This window comes from Emydura macquarii, unplaced genomic scaffold (assembly GCF_026122565.2).
Source record: "Emydura macquarii macquarii isolate MOO-44397 ecotype Brisbane River unplaced genomic scaffold, CSIRO-AGI_Emac_v2 contig_2988, whole genome shotgun sequence".
In the NCBI taxonomy this organism is placed as follows: Eukaryota; Metazoa; Chordata; order Testudines; family Chelidae; genus Emydura; species Emydura macquarii.
Window position 1 is genome coordinate 5526953 of NW_027133125.1, and position 21061 is coordinate 5548013.

General features: G+C 70.6%; 1 protein-coding gene across 1 annotated transcript; it reads right to left on the bottom strand.

Annotated features, from left to right (window-relative positions):
• Window positions 1-6218: 6218 nt before the first annotated feature.
• IHH (Indian hedgehog signaling molecule) lies at window positions 6219-20646 on the bottom strand. Its single transcript, XM_067570106.1, has 3 exons — window positions 20039-20646; window positions 12021-12282; window positions 6219-7578 (listed from the first exon to the last, which is right to left on the bottom strand). The coding sequence occupies exons 1-3, from the start codon at window positions 20339-20341 to the stop codon at window positions 6917-6919; spliced, it is 1227 nt and encodes a 408-aa protein (XP_067426207.1). The 5' UTR covers window positions 20342-20646; the 3' UTR covers window positions 6219-6916.
• Between the last annotated feature and the right edge of the window lie 415 nt (window positions 20647-21061).

The window sequence follows — 21061 nt, forward strand, 5'->3', positions numbered from 1 at the left end:
CCTGAACCTGGGACTGGGGGGGACAGGGCTGAAGCCCCTGGGCACAGGTAAGCTGAGGCAAAGTGCTTCAGGGCAGGTCTAACCGCTGGCAGCCCCTGGCGCTGTCTGTGCTTTGGGGGGGCCACCCTAGAGCAGGAGGGGGGCATGACCGGGGCAAGAGCCAGCCACCTCCAGCCGCCTCCCCGCAGCCCTGCACGGCACAAGTCTGGGTCCACATGTCCCAGGGCTGGAGGGGACAGGCGCAGCCTGAACCCCGGCCTGTGTCCCAGCCGGGGTGGGGGGGGGCAGCGCTGGGCGTGGGGGGACAAGTGCTGGCACCAGCGTATTAGAGTAATGGCCCCATGCCGGCGTCCCTCTGCTCTGCCCATCGATCGCGCCTGTCACGGGGGCTCCCGCGAGACCCCATTAGCGCAATTGGACGCTCCGCGTGCTGGCCGGGGGCCTGGGCCCGCGGGGAAGGAGGGGCAGAGTCGGGACCAGACAGGCCTGGCCTCGCGTGCTCAGCTGCCCAGCCACGTGGGGCAAGAGGGCATCGGAGCCGAGGTGTGGGAGGGAGCCCTCCGCATGGGGGGGGGAGGCGGCCGTCTGTCCCCCTCCGCCCCCTTTCCTGCCGCTGGCGGGACAACCTGCCATTGCGACAGGGCGGGCACCAGCCCTGCAGCTCTGGGGCAGCCCCGGGGAGCCAGGCAGCAGCAAAGTGAGTTCGGGGCTGTCACCATGGGGCAGGTAGCAAACCTCACCCTGGGCCGGGGTGAAGGGCACCGGCAGAGCTGGGGGGCCCAGGACCAAATCAGCAACACCCCCCCCAGACTGAGCCCTGTGCGTCTCAGCCCCAGGTCAGCTCCCCGCTGCCCAGCAGAGCCCCCCCGGAGCCTTGCTGCCTTTATTGCCCCGCACTCAGCAGCTCCGGCAAGGCCAGGAATGTGTGTGTGTCCCCCCCCCCCCCCCCCCCCGGTCAAGCCGTGGGGCTCCCCGGGCAGCTCCCAGGGCCCAGCGCACTTGGAGAAGTAATTAAGCTAATGAAAGTGTCAGTGTGGGGCTGGCATCTGGGCTCCCACCATGCCCCCCCCCCCCGGTGCGCCCCGCCTGCCGACAGCACACAATAGCGCAGCAGTGGCAGAGGGGCTGGGGGGGCCGTGGGGGGGGGGGGCGGCTGTTGGAGGCTGACAGACTCCTCTGGCATCTGTTCGCTTTTTAACCACAATACGCACAGAGCCTGTCCATTGTGCTGCCTTAACTGCCCCCCCCGCCCCCCCCCCAGCCTCCCCCCACACCCAGACCCCCCACAGAGCACCCGCTCCCCACGCAGCGCTGATACACGCCGGTGGCACGTCGGTGACCCTGTGCTAGCCCGGTTCCCCTCCCGCGCCATCACCGTGGGATCTGGGCTGCCCTCCCGGCCCGTCGCCTCTGGCTGCCGTTCAGCGCCGCCCATGCCAGCTGCGGGCAGATCCGCCGGGCGCCAGGCGAGGGGGTGGGATTCCCCAGGGCCGGGGCTGCTGGTGGTGAGCCCCCCCCACCCACCCAGTGTCTCCCTGCCCCTGCAGTGTCAGGCCTGGGGGGGGAGGGGGGTGTCACCGGCTGCTGTTGGGCTGGGGCAGCCACGTCTCGGTTTGGTTTGGGGGCAGGATGCCCGTGTCTGAGCCTGGCTTCCCTCGCCCCACGGTGGCAGTGCCAGGGGCCCTGTGTGTTGGCGGGGCTGTGGTGTCACTGCCCCCTGGTCTATGGCAGGCTGTAGCAAACCGGTTCCCTCCCCTGCCTGTGACTGGGGAGGTGTCAGGATGCTCCTGTGTGTCCCTGGGTATCCTGCCCCCCGGCTGGGGTCCCTGGCTGGGGCTTCCTGGGTCACCGGAGCTGGGCAGATCTCGCTGGGTCCCTGGATCAGGCTGGTGATTCTCTGGATTGGGGCGGATCCCCCTGGGTCACCAGAGCTGAGTGGATACCCCTGGGTCAGCGGCTCGGGGTGGGTTCCCTGGGTCGGCGGATGAGGGGGGGTTCCTGGGTTAGTGGGGGCTGGATCAGGGAGGCAACGTCCCTGTCCCCAGCTCAGAGACGAGCCAAGTGGCAAATCCCGCTAGCCCTTTAATCCCCAGCCCCATAACGGGGCTGCGGGGGGGGGACGGAGGCTGCATGGCAAAGATGATTCGCCTGTTGTGCCTCCCACCCTGCCCCCCCAGGGGTGCCCCCCCATGAACACCCTGGGCGTCCAGCCAGGGCTGTGGCCGGGAGCTGTAGGGGAGGGGGCTGGCTCAGACAGAGCCGTTGTTGTGGGGGGCGGCCGGGGGCCGGGGCCCCCTTGTTAACATCTCCCGGCTGTGTCACCTTTTCATCCTGGGACCAGAGGCCAGCGCCGCCCTCCCGCTGGGTCACACAGGGGGAAACGCCCTCGCCTCCCCCCCACAGGAGCCAATGGGGCGGGCTGGCAGCTGCCCCAGATGGGAACAGGGCAGGCGGGGAGCCCCCTCCCCCCAGCTGCCCCTTCCCCCCGGCCATTCACATGGTAACGAGGACAAATTGATGGAGCCGCCTCCATTGTACCCTGTCTATGGCGGGCCACGGCCCAGCCACCCGCCACCCACCGCCAGCCCCATCCGTCACCGCCAGCCGCCGGTTAGCTGGCCCAGGGCTCGGCCAGGCTAGAGGACGGATCCCCCCCCCCCCCCAATCGCCCCCCAGGCACTTTCCAGGGTGCCCAGCTCCCCTCCCCACAGGGAGCGCGGCGTGGTCAGCATGACTCTCCCATGGGCGCCGAGCCCAGCCCGGGGCCCCGGAGCCCGACGCCCCAGCCATGCCCACGGTCCCCCACACGCTGCCCCCCGCCTCAGCCCTGCCCTGGTGGGGCCCCGGGGGCGAGGGGGCGGATTCTGCCATCCTTGGGCTCACGGCAGCAGGACCGCAAGGGGGGCCAGACGGGGCCGGCTGCCATGGTGCCAGGAACCCGGCAGCCAGGATTGGCTCAGTCACAGCCACCCCCACGGGCGCCCATCGGCTGAGCCCGCCAGTCGCCCGGCCTGGGGGGTGGGTTGGCGCCAGCGTCCCCGAGAGGGGCAGGACCCGGCTCTCGGGGGAAGCCTTGGGAAGGGGCTGGGGCTGGAGACAGGCTAATGGCACGAAGGGGTCCAGGGACCCACGAAGGGGTCAGCCCCCAGCTGCTTGTCCCAGGGCACCTGGCTTGGAGCCCAGGGGGGCTGGGTCCCCCCCATGCCCTGGAAAGGGGGCGGGAAGGCCCTGACGTTAAGGGCTAAGCGGGGGGGGGGGTGCATGGCTGGGGGCTGAGGACACGTCAGGACAGGGGCGTGTTGTGCTGGCCGGTTACCCTGGACCGGGCGCAGGACCGGTGCGACTCTCAGCTGGGGGGGGGTCGCTACGCCGTGCCCAGCCACTGGGGTGCACCAGCGGTGAGTACCCCACTTCTGCAAGGGGCCCCATTCCCTGCCCCCCTGAGCCCGGACGTCCCCCGCCCTGGGGCTGGATGGGGGCCAAGAGGGGACAGGCCCCATGTTCGCGTCTCATCTCCTGCTCTGCGCTGGCCAGGGCAGCCGGGCCGGGCTGTGATTTATTACGTGACCTGGCTGGGGGGGGGCAGGCAGCCCCTGAACTCCCAGAGGGCAGAGCCAAACCTCCCCCTCTTCATTAATGCCAGCGCCCCCCCGCCCCCCCAGTCCAGGCCCGCACTCCATAAAGCGCCTGGCCAAGGCCTGACCCCGGGGACCAATGTGTCCTGCGCTGTAATAAGAACCTAATTCAATTAGCGAAGCCGCCTCTGGCAGCCTTGGCATTAGCTCCCCCACCCCCCCTGCCCCCAGGGCGGCCTGGCCTGGGTCACTCTGTGCTGGGCGGCCAGGCTGGGGCTCAGCGGGGTCCCTGGGCGCCCAGAGCCCAGCCCGGGGCATGGCGCTAGCAGAACAGCGGGGGGGGGGGGGGGGGCAGGGGGCCGGTGGGGGCACCGAGAAAGGAGACCGAGCAAGGTCAGAGAGCAGGGCCTGGCTTTGGGGGGACAGACGGGGGACGTGGGGGGGGGGTCAGAGAGCAGGGCCTGGCTTTGGGGGGACAGACGGGGGACAGGGGGGTCAGGGAGCAGGGCCTGGCTTTGGGGGGGATGGAGGGCACCCCAGGGCAGAGAGGCGGGGGGGGGGGTGGCTCGCCCCGATGTCTGAGGCTGGGGTTAGGCCAGGGGGCCTGTGTCCGGCTCCGTGGCTGGGGGAGGCGATGGGGCCCAGGCCCTGCTGGCAGCCCCCCCAGGGCCAGCCCCGAACAGCCCTGCCCCCCCCCCCCCCCAGGCGGCGACCCCCGGGCGTGGGGCAGCGTGGGGAGGGCCGCGGGGTCAGTGGAGGGCAGGGGGCAGCCCCCGGGCCGTGTGGGGCAACAGCCCTTCCGCGGGGGGGGCAGCCCAGCCCCCGCCCGCGCTGCCCCGGAGCGGGGGGGGGGTCCAGGCGGGTTTGCTGTATGGCAGCGCCCCCTGCTGGTCCTTCGGGCGCACGCCCGGAGCAGGGCGACGGGCCCCCCCTTTGCACCAGGGGCGTCCGGACAGCGCCGAGCTCCCCCGCCCGCCCCCCAGCCGGCGGCTCCGGCGCGCACACGCCCGGTCTCAGCAGCGGGACCAAGGGGCCGGGCCGGGCCCAGCAGCGACGCAGGAAGAAGAAGCCGGAGCCCCGGGCAGGCACCGCGCGGCGGGGCGGGGCGGGGAGGATCGTGCCCCAGCCCCGGCAGGCCCTGGCGCCAGGGGCCTAGTCAGAGCCCCGGGTAAGTTCGCCTCCGGTGAATCCGGTGGCGGGGAGTTCCGCCGGTTAATGGGGGCTGAGGGAAACCTGGTGGGGCAGCGACGTCTGTGGGCGCGGCTTGTCCCGCGGCTTCCCGAGCGGGGATTGGGCCGGGGGTGCCGCGGAGCCCGGGTAGGGGGCAGGGAGGGGGCGCCCCAGGTGACGGGGAGGGGACAGGCTGGGTCGGTGCCTAAACCCCCTGGGTTGGTGCCCAAACCCCCTGCAAAGGAGCAGCCCAGCCGGGGCGGGGGTTATCACACCATGAAAGGCCCTTTTGAAGCTGGAAAAGGCCGCCCCCCCCACCCCCCCGGAGGGCAGGGGTCTCCCGGGGCCGGGTCTGGGCCGGTTCCTCTGTGGGTCGGGGCAGTGCCGGTGCGATGGCGCTTTGCCCCCCAGCCAGCACCCGGGGATCTGGGGGGGGGGGGCTGGAGCTCGCGCCCTGGGTGTGTCATAATGTCGGGGGGCAGCGTCGTGCTTCCGCCTCCTGCCCCACTGGGGGGGGCCCTTTGGCCTCTGCAGCCAGCCCAGCTGAGCGCAGGGAGGGGCGGTTCTCGCCGTGGCCCCCCCAAACTCTCCCCAGTGCAGGGGGGACGGGGTGCCACCTGCCAGAGGCGCTGAGCCTGGGCTAGCCTCCTGGTGCCCGTGCGGGGCCCGCCCCAGCTCCCCCCCTCCCCCCCGATTTCCTTTGGGCAGCGCCGATGGGGCCGGGCCCCGGCTTGGGGGGCAGGGCGGGGGGGCGACAGCCGGGGGGGGGGCCTGGCCCGGGCGCAGCTGGACACCACAGAGACGCTTGGCCCGGCCGTGAGTCAATCGCTTTATTGGGGCGTTCCCCCCCCCCCCCGGCCGGGACCTGCGCTTGAAAATCATCTTTAAATAACTGCGGCTTTAACCCCCCCCACCGCCCCCCCAGGACCCCCCCAGGGACAGGCGCGACGCTACAGACGCCAGCAGAGCAATAAATAAGAGCGGGGGGGGGGGAAGCGGCTGACGGGGGGGGCCCCGGCCCATGGCCCCCCTGCCCGCTGCTGAGCCACTAACTAGCGCGGGGGGGGGGGGGGCCTGTGGCTGGTGCTGCCAGCGGGGGGGGCGGGGGGTCACGTCCCATGATTTACCCATAGGGGGGGGGGTGCTGACAGCTGGTTCAGAGCTGGGGCGGGCCTGGCTCTGTGGGTGTCAGTGGCACAGATGGGGGGTGGGGGGGCTGGTGCTATTTTTAGTAACGTTTGGGCAGGGAGGAGGCTCTTCCCCCCCCCCCCCACATCTGGCTAAGAGGCACCACCCCTGGGGCTGCATTCCCAGGTCACCCCCCCCGCCCCCCGTCACCATTGTCCGGGCCCGTCCCCGTGGCTCATGCACCAGGGCCGGTGGCGTCCCGGCCTCAGAAGCCGGGGGGTGGGCCTGTCCTGGGGGCACGGCTCGTTCTCGGCAGCCCTGCTCTGCTGGCGGGGGTTTGCCCAGCCCACCCCACGGGGAGCCGGCGGCCGGGCTGGCACGGAGCTGGGGTCTCTCCTCTGCCGCCCCCCCTCCCTGCTGCAGGGGGAGGCCGGCGATGGGCACCCCAATACACAGGGCCCTCCCCCCCCAGCGGGGCCCTGCGTGCCAGCAGCCCGGGATCAGGGCCCTCTCCAGACTGGTGCCAGGGCTGGGCACGCCCACACACAGCTGCTACAGCCGAGCCCCCCCCACACCATGGGGGCTCCTGCCTGGCCCCCCTGCCTTGCTTTCCCAGGCTCTCGCTCGTTAGCTAATGGGGCACAGAAATAGCAGCACGTCCATCCGGCTGGGGGCGCCCCCTCCTGCAGCACCCCGCCCGGGGGCACCGGGGCTGGCCGGCCGACAGGGCCCGGTTGGCAGGGAGCCGGGGCAGCCCAGACGCAGGCAGCAGAGGGGGAGCTCCTGGGGGGCCGGTTCCCCCCCCCCCGCTCCAGGCCGGAGGATCCGCAGGGGCCTGTCAACGGTGCCGCCCGGCCAGGCTGGCAGATGGGATCCGGGCCTCGCACGCACTCAGCCGCTCCCGAGGGCAGGCGGCATCCGGGAGGGCCAAGCAGCTGGCTGGCCGCCTGCCTGCCGGCGGGGCTTCTCTTCCCAGGCCGCTGCTCGGGGCGCTGCCCCCCGCGGATCGGCCCGACGGCCGCCCCACGCCTCTCCTCCGGCTCTCAGCTCTCGAACTGAGCCGTGCCCAGCGGGTGGAAGCGTTCGGGGGCCAGCAGCAGCCTGCCCAGGCGGTACAGCAGCCCCGAATACCAGTGCACGCCCTCCGGCTGGGTCCTGTGCCCGCCCGCCAGGCTGTGGTAGAGCCGGAGCGGCCAGAAGGCCAGCTGTGCCAGCCGCTGCTCCCGCACCAGGGCGAAGCAGGAGGCCACCACATCATCCACCACCAGGGTCCCGTGGCGGGTGAGGGGGGCGTAGGCCCCGAAGTCCGTCTGGGTGGAGACCGCCACCACCCTGGCCGGCCGCAGGCCCGTCCCCGGCCCGGCCACCAGCACGTAGTGGCCGGGCCGCACGTGGCTGGCGAAGGTGGCCCGGAAGCGGGCGGCGGGGGCCGTGGAGTTCTCGGCCACGAAGAGCAGGTGGGCGGGGGTCAGGGCCAGCCGCCGGGGCGGCTCCCGGGTCTCGATCACGTGGAAGGTGGCGAGCGCCGACGCCTCCTTGTCCAGGAAGGCCAGGAAGTCGCTGTAGGTGGCCCGGCCCTGCTCGTCCATCGCCAGCACCCGCTGTCCCGGGCGCAGCGCCCACAGGGGGGTCCTCGCCCCGCTCTCCAGCGTCGCCAGGGCCCGGGCAGGGAAGCAGCCGCCCGTCTTTGCTGCCGCCGAATGCTCTGGAGGGGAGAAGAGAGGAGGGCGGTTACCCGCCGGCTGAGGGCCTGCCTGAGCCCCCCCCCCGCCGCCCCTCGCCTGCTGGGTGATGCAGCCACCTCTGGGGTGGCACGTGGGGCTGTCTGTACAGGGACCTCCCTCCCCGGCGCTGAGGCTGGGATGTGCCTCCACCCAGCATCCAGCGCAAAAGGTATTGACAAGTGCACCCCCCCCACTAACCCCCCCACGCCCCACTAATAACACCAACACCCTGCCCCCCACCCACTCACACCCAGCCTACACCACCCCATCCCCCCATAATGCCCACACCCTGCGCACCCTTCTCCCCCCACCGCCCACTGGAACACGCCATCGCCTACAGCCCCCTCACCCCACACTGCACTGTCACACCTAGACCCTGCTCCGCCCACCCCACACGCCCCCAGCCCCCTACACCCCCCGGCCCACAATCCCCCATTCGTGCCACAGCCCCCCCCCTCACCTGCAGCACCATCCTTCCCCCAGCCCCCTGAGCCGTGCCAACCTCCTGCTGCCCTCACCCCCAAAAGCTGCTCCCGGCCAGTCAGCCTGTGTCTCCCCCCCGCTGAGCGCTCGGGGGGTGCAGGGGGGGCCCAAGCAGACCTGCTGCGCTGGGCAGCCAGCTGGGGGGCTCTGGGCCCCTTTGCAGCTGCCGCTGGCTGGGTCCTGGGCAACCGAGGATGGCCCAGACTGTGCCCGGCTGGCACGTGTGGGGGTGAAGGGGTTAGTCACCAAACCCCTGGGAGGGGCAGGGGAGCCTGGAGCAGTGGGGGGAGGTGGGGGGCGTGTGAGCCAGCCCCAGCCCAGGGGGCTCCTGCCGCAGCAGAGGGCTGGAGCAGTGACAAGCTGGGGACACCCCCTGGGGACACTCCCCCCACACACACACAGCTCCAGGGCTGGGGCGGGGGGCACAGGCCAGCCCTGGGGAACTGGCTGCAGGACCTGACCCGGGGCGGGGGGGCTGGGACAGGAGTCGGGGGGGGGGCGGGTGCTCCCTGCCCCACTGATGGGGCCCGTGGGCTAGCGCTGGCTGCAGCAGCTGGGCCAAGCCTGGGGTCCCTGGGCCTGGGGGGGCCATGGGCTGGGTGGTCAGGGTGGGGCTTTGCCTGTCAGCAGACATGGCATTTGGCTCCTTTAACCCGCCCCCCGGCAACACACATTCCCCTGCCCAGCCCTGGCAGCCCCGGTGCCCCCCCATGCTGCACTGCCCCCCCTCCAACTCGCAGAGCATAGCCCGCCCCCTGGGCCCCCTTCCTAGGCAGACTCCCCTCAGCGCCTGTCCCAGAGACAGCCCCCCCGCACTCCCCAACCCCCCCCCCTGCCAGACTGGCAGTAGGAGAATGGGAGGTGGGGGGGGGGGGCTTAGAGGTGGATTAAGAAAAGCACCAAATTCCAGAGCAAATCGTTTTATTTCTCACAGTTGCAGATTCACCCCGAATGCCCCCCCGGGATTCCCCCCAATCCTGCCCTCAGGCCTGGGCCCCCCAACACCAACCGTGGCCCAGCAGGGGGCTCAGAGCCTGGCCAGGGGGCAGCTGGAGGGGATGGGGGGGCCCAATGGGGAGAATTTAAACCACGCGGTGGGAGAAACCCCCAGCTGGGGGCTGGCCCTGGCCAGGGATCATCCCCAGGGACAGGGCCGGGGCCACATTTGACGCTGCCCCAGGGCACGTCCTGGCACCACCCGCCTGGCTGGGCCCCAAGGGAGGGGCCCTGGCCCTGCCTCGCAGAGACTCGCCCCAGCCTATTGGGACTGGCGCAGAGGAGCCGGGACAGCCGGGGCGGGCAGGGTGATCGGGGGCTTTCAGGGTCGGTGCGGGGGGGCGACTCGAGGGGCACAATGCACGGAGCAGGCCCCATGGCCCCAGTACAAAACTAAACCCCATTGGGTCCCGGGGGGGCAGGCCGGCTGCCCCCAACACCTGGGGATGGGGGAGCACCCCCATTTCAGCCCGCGCCCAGCCCCAGCCACGCACCCAGCAGCGGGGCAGACACGGGGCAGGGCGGGGGCAGGCTCACAAAGGTCTGGGCAAGAGGCCCGGCGGCCCCGGCCAGCGCCCAGGGTCCTCGCTGGGTCACTGTCCGGGGCCCTGCCCCTCGGCGCCAGCCGGGCCGCTGGCTCCTTTCCCGGCACCGGTGGCGCTGGGTCCTGCCGAGGGGGCCGTCGCGCCCGTCCTGGCGTGGGCACCGGGCAGCCTGTCGGTCAGACCCTGCTGGCTGGAGCCGGCCACGCTGCCGGGGCCCGCGGGCCAAAGGGGCCCCACTCACGACTGTGGCATCCACCCTGCACGGGGCCGGCCAGGCACCGGTTCCTTATGCCTGGGGAGGGGAATTAGTGTGTGTGTGTGTGTGTGTGTGTGCGTGTGTGTGTGTGAGGTCGCTGCCCTCTGCTGGATGGAACCAGAACTGCGCACTGTGCACCGTGGACCCTTCACTGCCCCCGGGGGCGCTTCTCCCGGAGCGCCGGGGCCAGGGCAGGGAGAGCAGGAGCCGGGTCCCGCGGCCGGCCAGCCTGGGACGCTCCAGCGAGGAGTCGACGGGCCGATCGGCTCCTGGCCAGAACTGGCCCCGAGTCGCCGTGGACCCTGCTCCCCCTTCGCAGGGGGGACCCCCCAGCCCAGCCCCCTTGGTGGGGCGCCCCAGCAGGGCCCGTACAGGGCTGGGGACAGATCCTGCGAGAGTGGGGAGCTGGACCCAGGGACTCAGCCTGGGACTCCCAGCCCCACGTGCATCTGTGGGTTGAGACAGGCGCTGGCACCGCACGACGGCAACAGGCAAAGCCGGTGAGGCTGCCCCTCACTCGACCCACAGCCCCCTGCTAGACCACCTGGGATCCTACCCAGCTCCGCCCGGACCCCGCACTGCAGCTCCCCCCCGCCCCCAGCTCTGCCAACGCCCTCAATCCTGACCCACAGCCCCGCACTAGCCCAGCCCCGTTTGCCGCCTGAGCAGACACTGCCAGCCCAGGCCATCTGGGAGAGGCCAACTGCCCCCAGCTGTTCGTTATCACCCCAGCGCAGCCAGCCCCGCACCCCGGCCCCCCACGGCCAGGTCTGGAGAAGGAGGGGGGCAGGGCGGAGAGCAGGGAAGCTGGGGGGGGGGATTCAAAGAGGGGTGCATGGAGGATGGGGGGCAGGGCATGTGCCCCGTGTGGTTCTGCTGTTTCAGGCAGAGGAAGTGGGGTGGGGACGGGAGCGGGGGAAAGGGGGAAAGGGGGAACCCGCGTGGGTGGGTCGGGGGCTCTGGTGGGGCTGGGCCTGGGGCGAGGAGGGAGAAGGGGGGACGCTGGGTAGGACAGAGCGGGGGAAGGGGCTGAGCAGGATGCAGGGCAGGCAGAGATGGGCCAGCCCGGGGGAGCCGTTTGGGGGGCGCGGGGTGGGATGGGGCAGGGGTGAAAGCTGAGCCTTGTTCTTGGGGCAGCAGCAGCAGCAGCAGAGCCGGAGCGAGGGCAGCAGGCAGGGGCTACAAAGCAGGTGGCATCGCACAGCCGGGCACCGGGCTGGGGAGAGCGGCCTGTCCACCCGCCACAGGCCCGTCGCACGGCGGGGACAGGAAACGCGTCCGTCTGGCCGGGAGTCGCGGCTCCACACAGGCTCGGCCAATCGGCACCTGCCTTTATGGGCCCCCCTGCGCCGCTGGTGCCCGGGATGAGCCTGGCTGCGTCTCCGGTTGGGTCTGTCGGCCGCAGAACTGAGCGGGCGCGATTTAAATCCCCGGAGGCGCTGGGTCTGACTGGGCCGAGCTGTTTGGCTGTGGGGCAGGGCTGGGGTTTGTGGCACTTCCGTGTAAATGGCTGGTCACGCTACAGCTAAGCAGGACCCACGTTTAACGATGTAAACGGGTCCCAAGGGACGTGCTCTGGATCCTAACTCCAGGACATGGCCCGAGATCAGAGCAACCGGATCTCAGCACCTGGCTGCCCGCACCGTGCAGCTGGAGCCCTTGATCTACCCTGACTGGCAGGAGCCGTGTGTCTGCCCTACGGGGCGTGGGGTGCTCCAGATGCTCAGCGCGTGTCCTGGTTTGGGAGCTGGCAATGGACAGAGAACAAGGATGTTGCTGGGAAGGCTCCAGCACTGGTAACAGTCCCCGCAAACCGGCAGAGAATTACACCCGGAGCCTGCGAATGCGGACAGGCGGGTGCTTCAATTAACAGGTTACATGGCCTGGGAATGGGTAGGTGCCTTAACTGGGTTATGCCTTGAGCGCTGCGGAGTGGGGTACGGGCGGGGTGCCCTAGAGCATGGGTAACGCGGGGGGCAGGGCTGTCGGGAGGGTACAGGAGGGAGCAGATGAGTACAGGGCAGGTGGGGCGCCCGTGGCGCTGGAGTGGGGAATGGGGTGAGTGAGAGGACCGGGATGCCAGCCCCACCAAGCTGCTGCCCCAGGTCCCTGCTGTGGGGAGAGACCCCCCCGCCCACGGTACCTGACTTGACGGAGCAGTGGATGTGGGCCTTGGACTCGTAGTAGACCCAGTCGAAGCCGGCCTCGGCGGCCAGGCGCGCCAGCATGCCGTACTTGCTGCGGTCCCGGTCCGAGGTGGTGATGTCCACGGCCCGGCCCTCGTAGTGCAGAGACTCGTCGGAGTGGTGGCCGTCCTCGTCCCAGCCCTCCGTCACCCGCAGCTTCACCCCCGGCCACTGGTTCATCACTGAGATGGCCAGGGAGTTCAGGCGGTCCTTGCAGCGCTGGGGGAAAGGGGCAGGGTTAGTGCACAGCTGGGGGGGGCTGTGAATCCCCCTGTCCCCCACCAAGCCAGCCCCTGCTCCTAAGGAGCCCCTCCCCTCCTCCATCCCAGCAGTGACTGGCCAGAGCAGCCATGCCGCGCCCCAGAGCCAGCACGGGGGCAGAGCAACGCAGGCCTTGCCAGACGGGATCAGACCCTGGGGCCAGCTCGCCCGGTCGCCCGCGTGTGCCAGAGGCCAGCGCAGACGCTGCAGGGGGAGGTGTGGCAGCCCCATCTCCCCCTCCCCCCCCAACACACAGGTTGGGTCAGGCCCCGAAGCAGGAGCGGGGCACCCAATTTATTACAACCCTGGAGAGGCCTGTGGCCATAGCAACGTCCCTTCCTTGTCCGGCTCTTGTTAAGCGCCGCGCCCCAGTGACTCCCTGTGGCAGTGAGTTCCACGGGTTATTTAGACAACGTGACAAAACACTTCCTTGCACGGATTTTGCTTTGCCCACATTTCAGTGCCAGCCCAGAGCCCGTGTTCTATGAGGCAGGGAGAAAAAAGTGCCGAGCGCCCGGCTCTCGGCCAGCCAGGATCTCATAGACTATCATGGCCCCCTCCTCTCCGGCTTCTCTCTACGGGACCAAGCTCCGGCTTTTCAATCTCTCTTCACAGGAGACATTTCCAGGCCCTTGGTGGTTCTTGTCACCCTCCCCGGAGCCCCCTCAAGCTGCGCAAAGCCCTGGGTGAGATGGGGTGGCTGGGGCCGCACGCAGGGACCAGATGCGGCTGCCCCAGGGATTCACACGACAGCAGTCAAATATTCTCCCTCCCATTCTTTGGGCATGGGCAGGGGCTGGACCCCGAGCAGGGGTTTGCACCGAGTTCTCTGCAGACACCCGGGTCTCTCTTGGGTTGCTACAGTGACTTCAGACCCCGCCAGCTCTGTGACTAGTTTACACTCCCCCATAGACATGACACTGCGTTTCTCAGCACTGAATTACACCCCCCAGCGTCTGCCCAGCCACCCAACGTGTCCGGGGCTCCCTGAAGTGCCTCATGGTCTCTCTGGCCCTGGTTGACCTAAGGAACCACTGCTCACGTTGTCCGTCTGTCCGTCTCCCCCCGGGACCCTGTGCCCCACCGTTAACCTCTGGCCCCGATGCAAATTGACTCCTTAATCCGGGGCGCTTTGCTCTCCAGCTGCTGGCCAAGTGTTAAGCCCGGGCAGCGCTTTGCCTCTCGCCCCAGGGCGCCTTCGCTTCTTTAGCAGCCTCTAAACCGTGGAGACGCGTCCCTGTCCCTGCAGCTCCTCTCCGAGCCGTGACCCCCGGGCATGGGGTGGGCTGGGACCAACACACCCACAGCTGCACTAGGGCTAGGGTCAGGGCTGTGGCAGCTCCACGTCCTCTGGGCCCGGGGAACACGACCCGCTCTGCCTCGGGGGTGCCACGCCCTGAACAACCAGCCCCCCGGGAAACCCCTTCCCTGACCCAGCAGCTGTGACAGCACCAGGGCAGCCGCCGCGTCCAGCCCCCACGTCTCCCCGCCATCAGCAGGACCCGCTCACTGAGCCCTACAGCCAGCCCAGGGCAGCGTGTACCCCAGAACAGCGGGGGCAGCTTCCCCTCACCCCCGCCCGGCGGGGACCCCGGCACAGCCTGGGCAGCCCCTCTGCGGAGACATACCAAGCCTGGCTCCGGGACTGCAGCTGAGGCTCCCTCCGCTCGTGTCAGTTGTGAGCTCGGGAAGATCCGAACCCAGCTCAGGAGGCCCCAGCGGGAAAAGGCTGGACGGGGCTCCCCCAACCCCGGGGCTCCAGCTGGTGCATCAGGCTGGGCATTCAGAGCCTGGCACGGGGTCTCCCAGGCCACCCCCTGCACTGGGGGGTGTCTCTGCCCCTCCCAACCAGGAGGCCCAGCAAGGCACCTGCAGCAGGGAGTTTTCTGGAGCGGCAGACTGGGTCTGTGCAGGGATGGGGGGTCGGAGGGGCTCCCCAGCCACAGGCCAAGCCTACAATCTGGGGGGGGGGCCACAGTGCTGGGGACCCTCCCCCCGCACAGAGGTTCCTCTCTGCCCTCGCCCTTCCCCCGGGCACCCCAGTGCAGCCTGGGTGTCTGGGCCAGCGGGAGAGAAGCCAGGGAAGGAACTGGACAAACCCAGGTTTGGGGGAGGGGAGTGACTTTTGTCCCCAGAAGCCAGGGTCTCGGTGCCGCCCAGGTACGTGGCACGATGGCGCGGCTGCCCCCAGCATGTCCCTGCGTCCCACTGGCCATGCAGCCCTGCCACCCCCAGAGACGCCCCTCCTGGCCGGGTGGCTGCTGGCGAGCGGGGGAGGCTGGGAAAGGGGGCTGGTATGGGCAGGGACGGGGTTTGACTCCCGCTCACAGCAGCCCCCCCAGTGCATGTGACTCCCCCACTGGCAGGGGGGCTCACACGGTGGGTCCCAGGCAGGGCTGCTCACCCAGGGCCGTGCAGCCTGTGCTATAACTGGGCTCCCCCTGGCCAGGACGCCCGTCCCCTGCCTCGTCCCACCGCCCCTGGCCACACTCCATGATCCCCCCAGCCTGCCGCCCCTGTCCAGCCAGGGCCTTTGCACCTTTCCTTCCCGCCCTCCCCCGTTGTTCGAGCAGCTCCCCTGGGACGGACAGACACACAGACATGCAGGGTAGACGGGGGGGAGGGGAAGCGCTGAGCTCCGGGGCCTCCCAGAACGTCTGCATAGATGGGGTGAAATGGGAGGAGGTGGGGCCCCCCAGCTCACACCGGCCCGCACGCAGTCAGACACACGTGGCCATGGCCCGTTCGCCTCTTCCTGGCCCTGGATCCCGCACGGCGACCTGCCCCGTGGTCTAGAGCCGCCCCCGCCATGTCCCGGACCCTGGCGCTTAGAGATCCCTTGCCAGCTCCTGGCCTGTTCCCCGCCCCGCTCTCAGCTGTTCCTCCCGGCACGGATCTGGCCCAGGCTCTTTCCCCTTCTCCTGGCTGAATCTCTCCTCAGAGTGTAGGACCCTCACTCCTAGGAGCCGCGTCTCGGGCCAGGATCCCCTGTGCACGGGGCTGCATGGACAGAAAGACGCTTGCTGATGGCTGGGACCTCCCTGGGATGCTCAGCTCCCCCCCACCTAGCATCCCCTGGAATCCCCTGGCCCAGCCCCAGACCGGCCCCTGCAGCACACCTCGCCCTTGGCGGGGCGCACGGCCCGGGCGAAGGGGACACAGGTGCACGGGGACAGGTACCCGGGGAAGGGGGCTCAGACCCCGGCTGCTTTGGCTCCAACCACTGACAAGGCAACAAACCCATCCCAGCCCCGCCTCGGGCTGCTCCCGGCTGCCCAGGCCCTGCCCCTGGGCACCCGCGAGGGAGGGGGCAGCTGGGAAGGCGAAGGCCCCGTCCGCACAGGCCAGGCCGGGTGGCTGGAACCAAGGGCAGCTCTGCCAGTCCTCGCTGTTGCCAGCAGGTGTCATTGCAGGGCCGGAGAGTCCGCACGGCTGCGCGCAGGGAGAGGGGGCCCGGCTTGCAGCCAGGTGCCCCCCAGCTTAGGGGCACGGGGTGCTCCCGGCGGCCCGGGCCGCCACAGCGGAGACAGCATCGCCGGCCCAGGGGGGAGACGCCGGTGCGGGGATACTGAGCACGAAGGGGCCGGATCAGGTGAATGCAGGCGACAGCAGTCTGGGGCCAGACCCGGCCTGGTGACGATCCCCAGGGCAGGGGCTTCGCAGGGCCAGGTCACCCGCCCGGCACCGTGCGAGGGCTGGTGCCACAGGCCAGGCTTGCTAAGCAGGGCATGGCCGGGGCAGCAGGAGAGGCCAGGCACAGCCCATCGTGGGGAGGGGGTGCAGGTGCCCATGGTGTGGGGGAGACAGAAACTCCTCCGTGCCAGGATGGCCTGTGCCAGCGGGGCTCCCTGCAGCCCTGCAGACGTCCACAGGCAGTGTGGGGTCTGCCCTGGACCGATGCCGAGTCTCCAATGGGAGCAGGGCTGGCTGACCCCTGGTGCAGGCCACCTCCACCCACCCAGATCACGACAGGTAGGAGAGATCCCAGAGACTGGCACACGGGGCTGGGGACAGAGCCAGCCCCTGACTGGAGCACGGCAGCTGGGGGCCTGCATCACGGCCTAGGGTGGTGACGGCTGGGAAGGGCCCCTCACCCAGTTTGCCCAGTGCCGTGAGCAGCCAGCTGAGGAAAGCACAGGCAGGGGAGTCCGAACCAATTCACCCAGCGCCCCGTGGGCCTGTGGAACTCTCTGCCACAAGAGGGAGCCGGCGCGGCCAATGTCCCGGCCGTGCAGAGCACCAGCAGCTCGGCAAGCGACGGACACGCAGAGCCGGTCTCTCGCTGCAGGATGTTGTCCCCTCCCAACCCACGGCCAGCTTTGCACAGCCAGCCAGGGACATGGGGAGCGGAGGGGGGGTAGTAATGCCGTCCCCATGACCATCAGCTGCCCTGCTGGCCAGAGGGAGAGCGCGGGTCAGAGACGCCCGGAGAGACCCTGGCCCAGAGCGACACCTGAGACTCGCTCGCTGCCAAGGATCAGCTCCCCTGAGGCGAGGGCCCCGCACCAGCCCAGTCGGCACAGACCAGCGGCCGTGCCCAGCCACTCAGCGGGCCAGGTATCCCTGCCATGCGTGGCTGCCCCAGCGGAGAGGCAGGGGCTGACTGGGGCTGTGGGGGGTGGGGGGACACCCTTCCCCATGGCGGCCCTGCAGGCAGGGAGTTTGGCAGGGCACATGCGCCCGTTCTCAGCCTGGCACCGTCAGCTCCTGCCAGTGCCACTCTCAAGCCGGGCCAGGTGGGACCCGCTCTCGGGGGAAGCCCAGAGACGATAGGGCCAGGGGCCAAACCCCCCCCCCCCCCACACACACACACACACACACGGGGAGGGCAGCCGGCAGCCCCATCCTGAGTGGGGACCAAGACCCTGGGGGGTCAGTGGCATTTCCTGGGGGGGGGGGGGCAGGCTGTCCAGGCCCTGCCAGCCCCACGGTGCAGGAGGAGCAGGGGTGAGGAACCCCCGGGAGGGGATGCCGCTGCCTCCTGTGGGGCCGGGCAGTGACGGGAGGGCGCCGGGTCCCGCAGGGCGCCATGGGGGGCGCCCGGGACATTCCTCTGCCCAGCGAGGGCGGAGACGGGAGAGGTGGGTCCTTATCTCAGTGCCTGCCAGCGGGCCCAGCGCAGAGCAAACAGAGCCTCGGATTCTTGAGGCAGATGAAGCGATAAGGGGACGCGGGAGCAGCCTGGCCCCCCCGGCCGGCGTCTCCCAGCAGCACCCGGACGCCCAGACCCTTGGACTTGGGGAAAACAGGCTCCAAAGTGAGTCAACAGCAGTAAAAGCCAGTGAGGCCGGGGGTGGGTCCCATCCCCTCCCCCAGCCTCCGGCACTGTGCAGCCCGGGGCCCATCTCTCCCTTTGCCCACCCCCACCCCTCCTGGGGGGCACTGGGAGGGCTGGGTCAGGCTGGGAGTCCCGGTGCGATTGGCTGGCACCCCCCACTCCTCAGCCAGGCCCTCCACACAGAGCTGCATCTCGGGCTGGGCTCTGGGCTCCCAGCCCGGCCCCATGGGGCCGCAGGGGCCGACTCAGATGTAACGTCCGGGGCGGGGCGGCCCTAGTGGCTCATCGGGGCCCGTGGTGCTGGTCGCTGCGCACACACAGCGGGAGGAGAGTGACGGGACCGGTTCTGTCCTACCCGCTGCAGGGGACACACAGAAATAAGGGGTCGCAGTGGGGACACGGGGCCTGTCCCCTCTAGGGCACCGGCTCGGATCCAGCAGCCGGCGTTGGTGACTGTCTGACTGTCCCCGCCGGCTGGGAAGTGCTTTGGGCTCTCAGGCTGGCAGACCCAGCAGAGGGGTCCAAGCAGGGTCTCCTCACTCAGGCGGGAGCACATGGGGTGAAGGGGGGGCCCTGGGCAGGACCTACCCAGGGAGCCAGCCTGGGAGCTGTCAGCCTGCCCCAGATTCGCTTCCTGGAGCTCTCATGTCCTGGCCAGGCCGGGGTCCACTCCAGCATCTCCTCCCCAGCCTGGGCCCAGCACACGCTCCTTGCGGCCCAGCTGGCCAGGGGCCTGCCGCGGACGGCCCGTCCGCCAGTCCACCAGCCCCGGGACCCAGAGCCTCTGCTGGGAAATTCACCTGGGCTGTAAAGCGGCGCGAAGGGCGGGGGCCAGGTTTCTGACTAAGGACTCGAAGCTCCTTATCTGCATTCCTGAAAGCCGCAGGCATTCTCTTTGCCCACACTGAAACCAGGGTAACCCACCCTCCCGCTGGCCCAGCCGCCTCTCCGCTGCCTCCCAGCTGGAATTTACGACAGGCCACGGGGCATTGTCCCCTGCTACACACAGCTGGGCTCAGCAACCTCCAAACACTCCACCCCAGACATCAGCCAGCTGCCCCACAGCAACCCACCAGCTCCCTTCCCACAGAGGCAGGGGAAACTGAGGCACAGAGCAGGGCAAGGGGCTTGGCCTGCTCCAAGCGAAGGCTCTGCCCGCTAGGCCGTGCTGCCCAGGGCTCTGTGTACATTAGTCCCTCTCCCCTTCGGCTGGGCCTTGGTTCTGCTTTGCCATCCTGGCCATGCCCATCTGCTACGCTTGGCCCATGGGTGGAGGCCGCGGGGGTGAGGGGGCGTGTGGGGCTCCGAGTCACGGCCACGCCAGGCACAGCCCCGTTCTCAGGCCTGGCCGAGGAGCCGAACACCCAGCCGTGCCCAGGGCCTTCGGGGAAGCTGCCAGTGACCTGCCCCTGCTCTGCTCATTCCGGGCCCGCGCCGCTCACGCCAACAAGGGGCTCCTGGCGCCCTGCGGCCCCCCGGCCAATGGGCAGCACGTGGGGCTGAGGCAGCAGGGACCTGGCTGTGGTCTCAGAGCCTGGACGAGGGGCCTCGGTGGAACCGGCCATTGAGATGTCAAAGGTCCCTCTGCGCTGGGGCCGTCGACAAGGGTCACTCCAGCCTCCCCCCCCACACACACACGCAGGGTCCCTCTCCAGCGGAGGCTGTACCCTGCTTTGGTGCTGGCACTGCAGCCCCCCAGCAGCTTTGTACCCCCCCTCCCCTGGTCCCAGGCACCCTCCACTGCCCCCCCCCCCCCCCGCCTCTTTCCCGGCCCCTCCGCACCCCAAGCCCCAGGCACTCTGTCCCTCCCCTGGGGGCTCCTGGCTTTCAGCCCTTCACTTCCCAGCCCCCCCGGGGTCTCCCTCAACCCTCGCTGGCCTTTGGCCCCCAGGGCCCCTCGCCCGTGGCTGCGGAGCCCTGAAACACTGACCCCCGGCCCCGGGAACAGCTGCCCTGCGGCGCTCAGGCCTCCCCAGCATCCGAGCCCGTCTCCCCAGGAAGCCCCTGGAGACGCAGCATCTCCTGGCTGCTGGGGGCCGCCGCCGGAGCCCCCGGGGCGCTCGCTGCCCGGCAGGTGAGGGCGGAGCCGAGCCGAGCGCCCTGATCCCCGCCGTCGCGCTCGGCTCCCAGCGCCCCCAGCTGCCCGAGGTCCAGCGGGCGGCCGGGGGGAGCCCAGGAGACCCCCGCCGGCAGCTCCCCGGGGAGGAAGAGCCGCACTCCGCGGGGCAGGGGCAGTTCCCGTCCCCTCGCTGCCGGCACCTGAGTCTGGGAGCCCGGGGCGGGGGGGGGGGGGATTGTCCCGGAGCGCGGCCAGCGAGAACCAGCCGCTCGAGCAGCATCCTCGGCCGGGAGCAAAGGTCAAGCCGGAGCCGGCGGAGGGCAGGACGCGGGGGGCAGGAGCCCGGCGCTGGGGCTGGCGGCGCAGCCGGCCCGTACCTGGGTCATGAGGCGGTCGGCGCCCGTGTTCTCCTCGTCCTTGAAGATGATGTCGGGGTTGTAGTTCGGCGTCAGCTCCTTGAAGCGCTCCGAGTTCCGCGCGATCTTCCCCTCGTACCTGCCGCTGGCGCCCAGGGTCTTCTCGGGCACGTTGGGGCTGAACTGCTTGTACGCCAGCGGGATGAGCTTCCTGGGGGGCCGCCGGCGGCTGCCCACCACCCGGCCCGGCCCGCAGCCCCGCACCGCCGGGGCCAGCAGCAGCTCGCACCCGCTGAGCAGCAGCAGGAGCCGGGCCAGCTTCATGGCAGGGGAGTCCGCAGGCTGCTCCGAGCGGGAGGGCAGGCGGGCTACAGGGGGGTGCTCAGCCCCGCAGCCCCTCAGGCCGGGCCGCGCCGCTCGCCGTGCGCCAGGGGGGTCGCCATCCAGTGCGCAAAGGTGGCCGGGTGCCGGGCAGGTGCCGCCGTGCGCCCCGCTGCTCCTGGCCGGCGCCTGGCGCTGGCCGCCTGCTCTGAGCTCCCGGCTCCGGCCGCCTCCAATAAATAGCGAAGGGCCGTTTGTTTTGGCAGCGGGGCGGCTGCTGCGGGGCCGGGGCTCGGCTGCCCGGAGTCCCCGCGGTTTGCGCCCTGGTGGTCAGGGCGGCGGTGGCTGCAGGGGCCGGGGCCGGAGCTGGAGCCGGAGCCGCTGCTGCCTCCGCTCCCAGGGCACGAGTGAGAAGGGAAATTGAAGAGATCCGGGAGCGGGAACCGCCAGGACCGCACCCTGCCCGTGTCCCAGCCTCCCAGCTCCCTCCCCCCTCTCCGCCTCCCCACGGAACCTGCCATGGGCCGCCGCAGCCTCCTCCCCCTGCAAGGAGCGCCGCCGGCCCGAGCCCACCCCACCGGCCGGGGAGGCGCCCCTGCGCCACCTGCGCCCCAGGTTCCCCCACCCCGGCTCCTGCGGGGCCCGGGGGCCTGTCTCCCGCCCCTCCCACCAGAACCAGCTCCGGGCTGGAGGCGCCGGCTCGCAGCCCGCCCCCGTCCACAG

Excerpts from the sequence above, each read along its gene's own strand:
- IHH (XM_067570106.1), bottom strand. The coding sequence starts at position 20,341 with ATGAAGCTGGCCCGGCTCCTGCTGCTGCTCAGCGGGTGCGAGCTGCTG. Across the intron at positions 12,283-20,038 it reads CCGACCGCCTCATGACCCAG|CGCTGCAAGGACCGCCTGAA; the intron begins GTACGGGCCGGC and ends CCTTTCCCCCAG. Across the intron at positions 7,579-12,020 it reads CCACTGCTCCGTCAAGTCAG|AGCATTCGGCGGCAGCAAAG; the intron begins GTACCGTGGGCG and ends TCTCCCCTCCAG.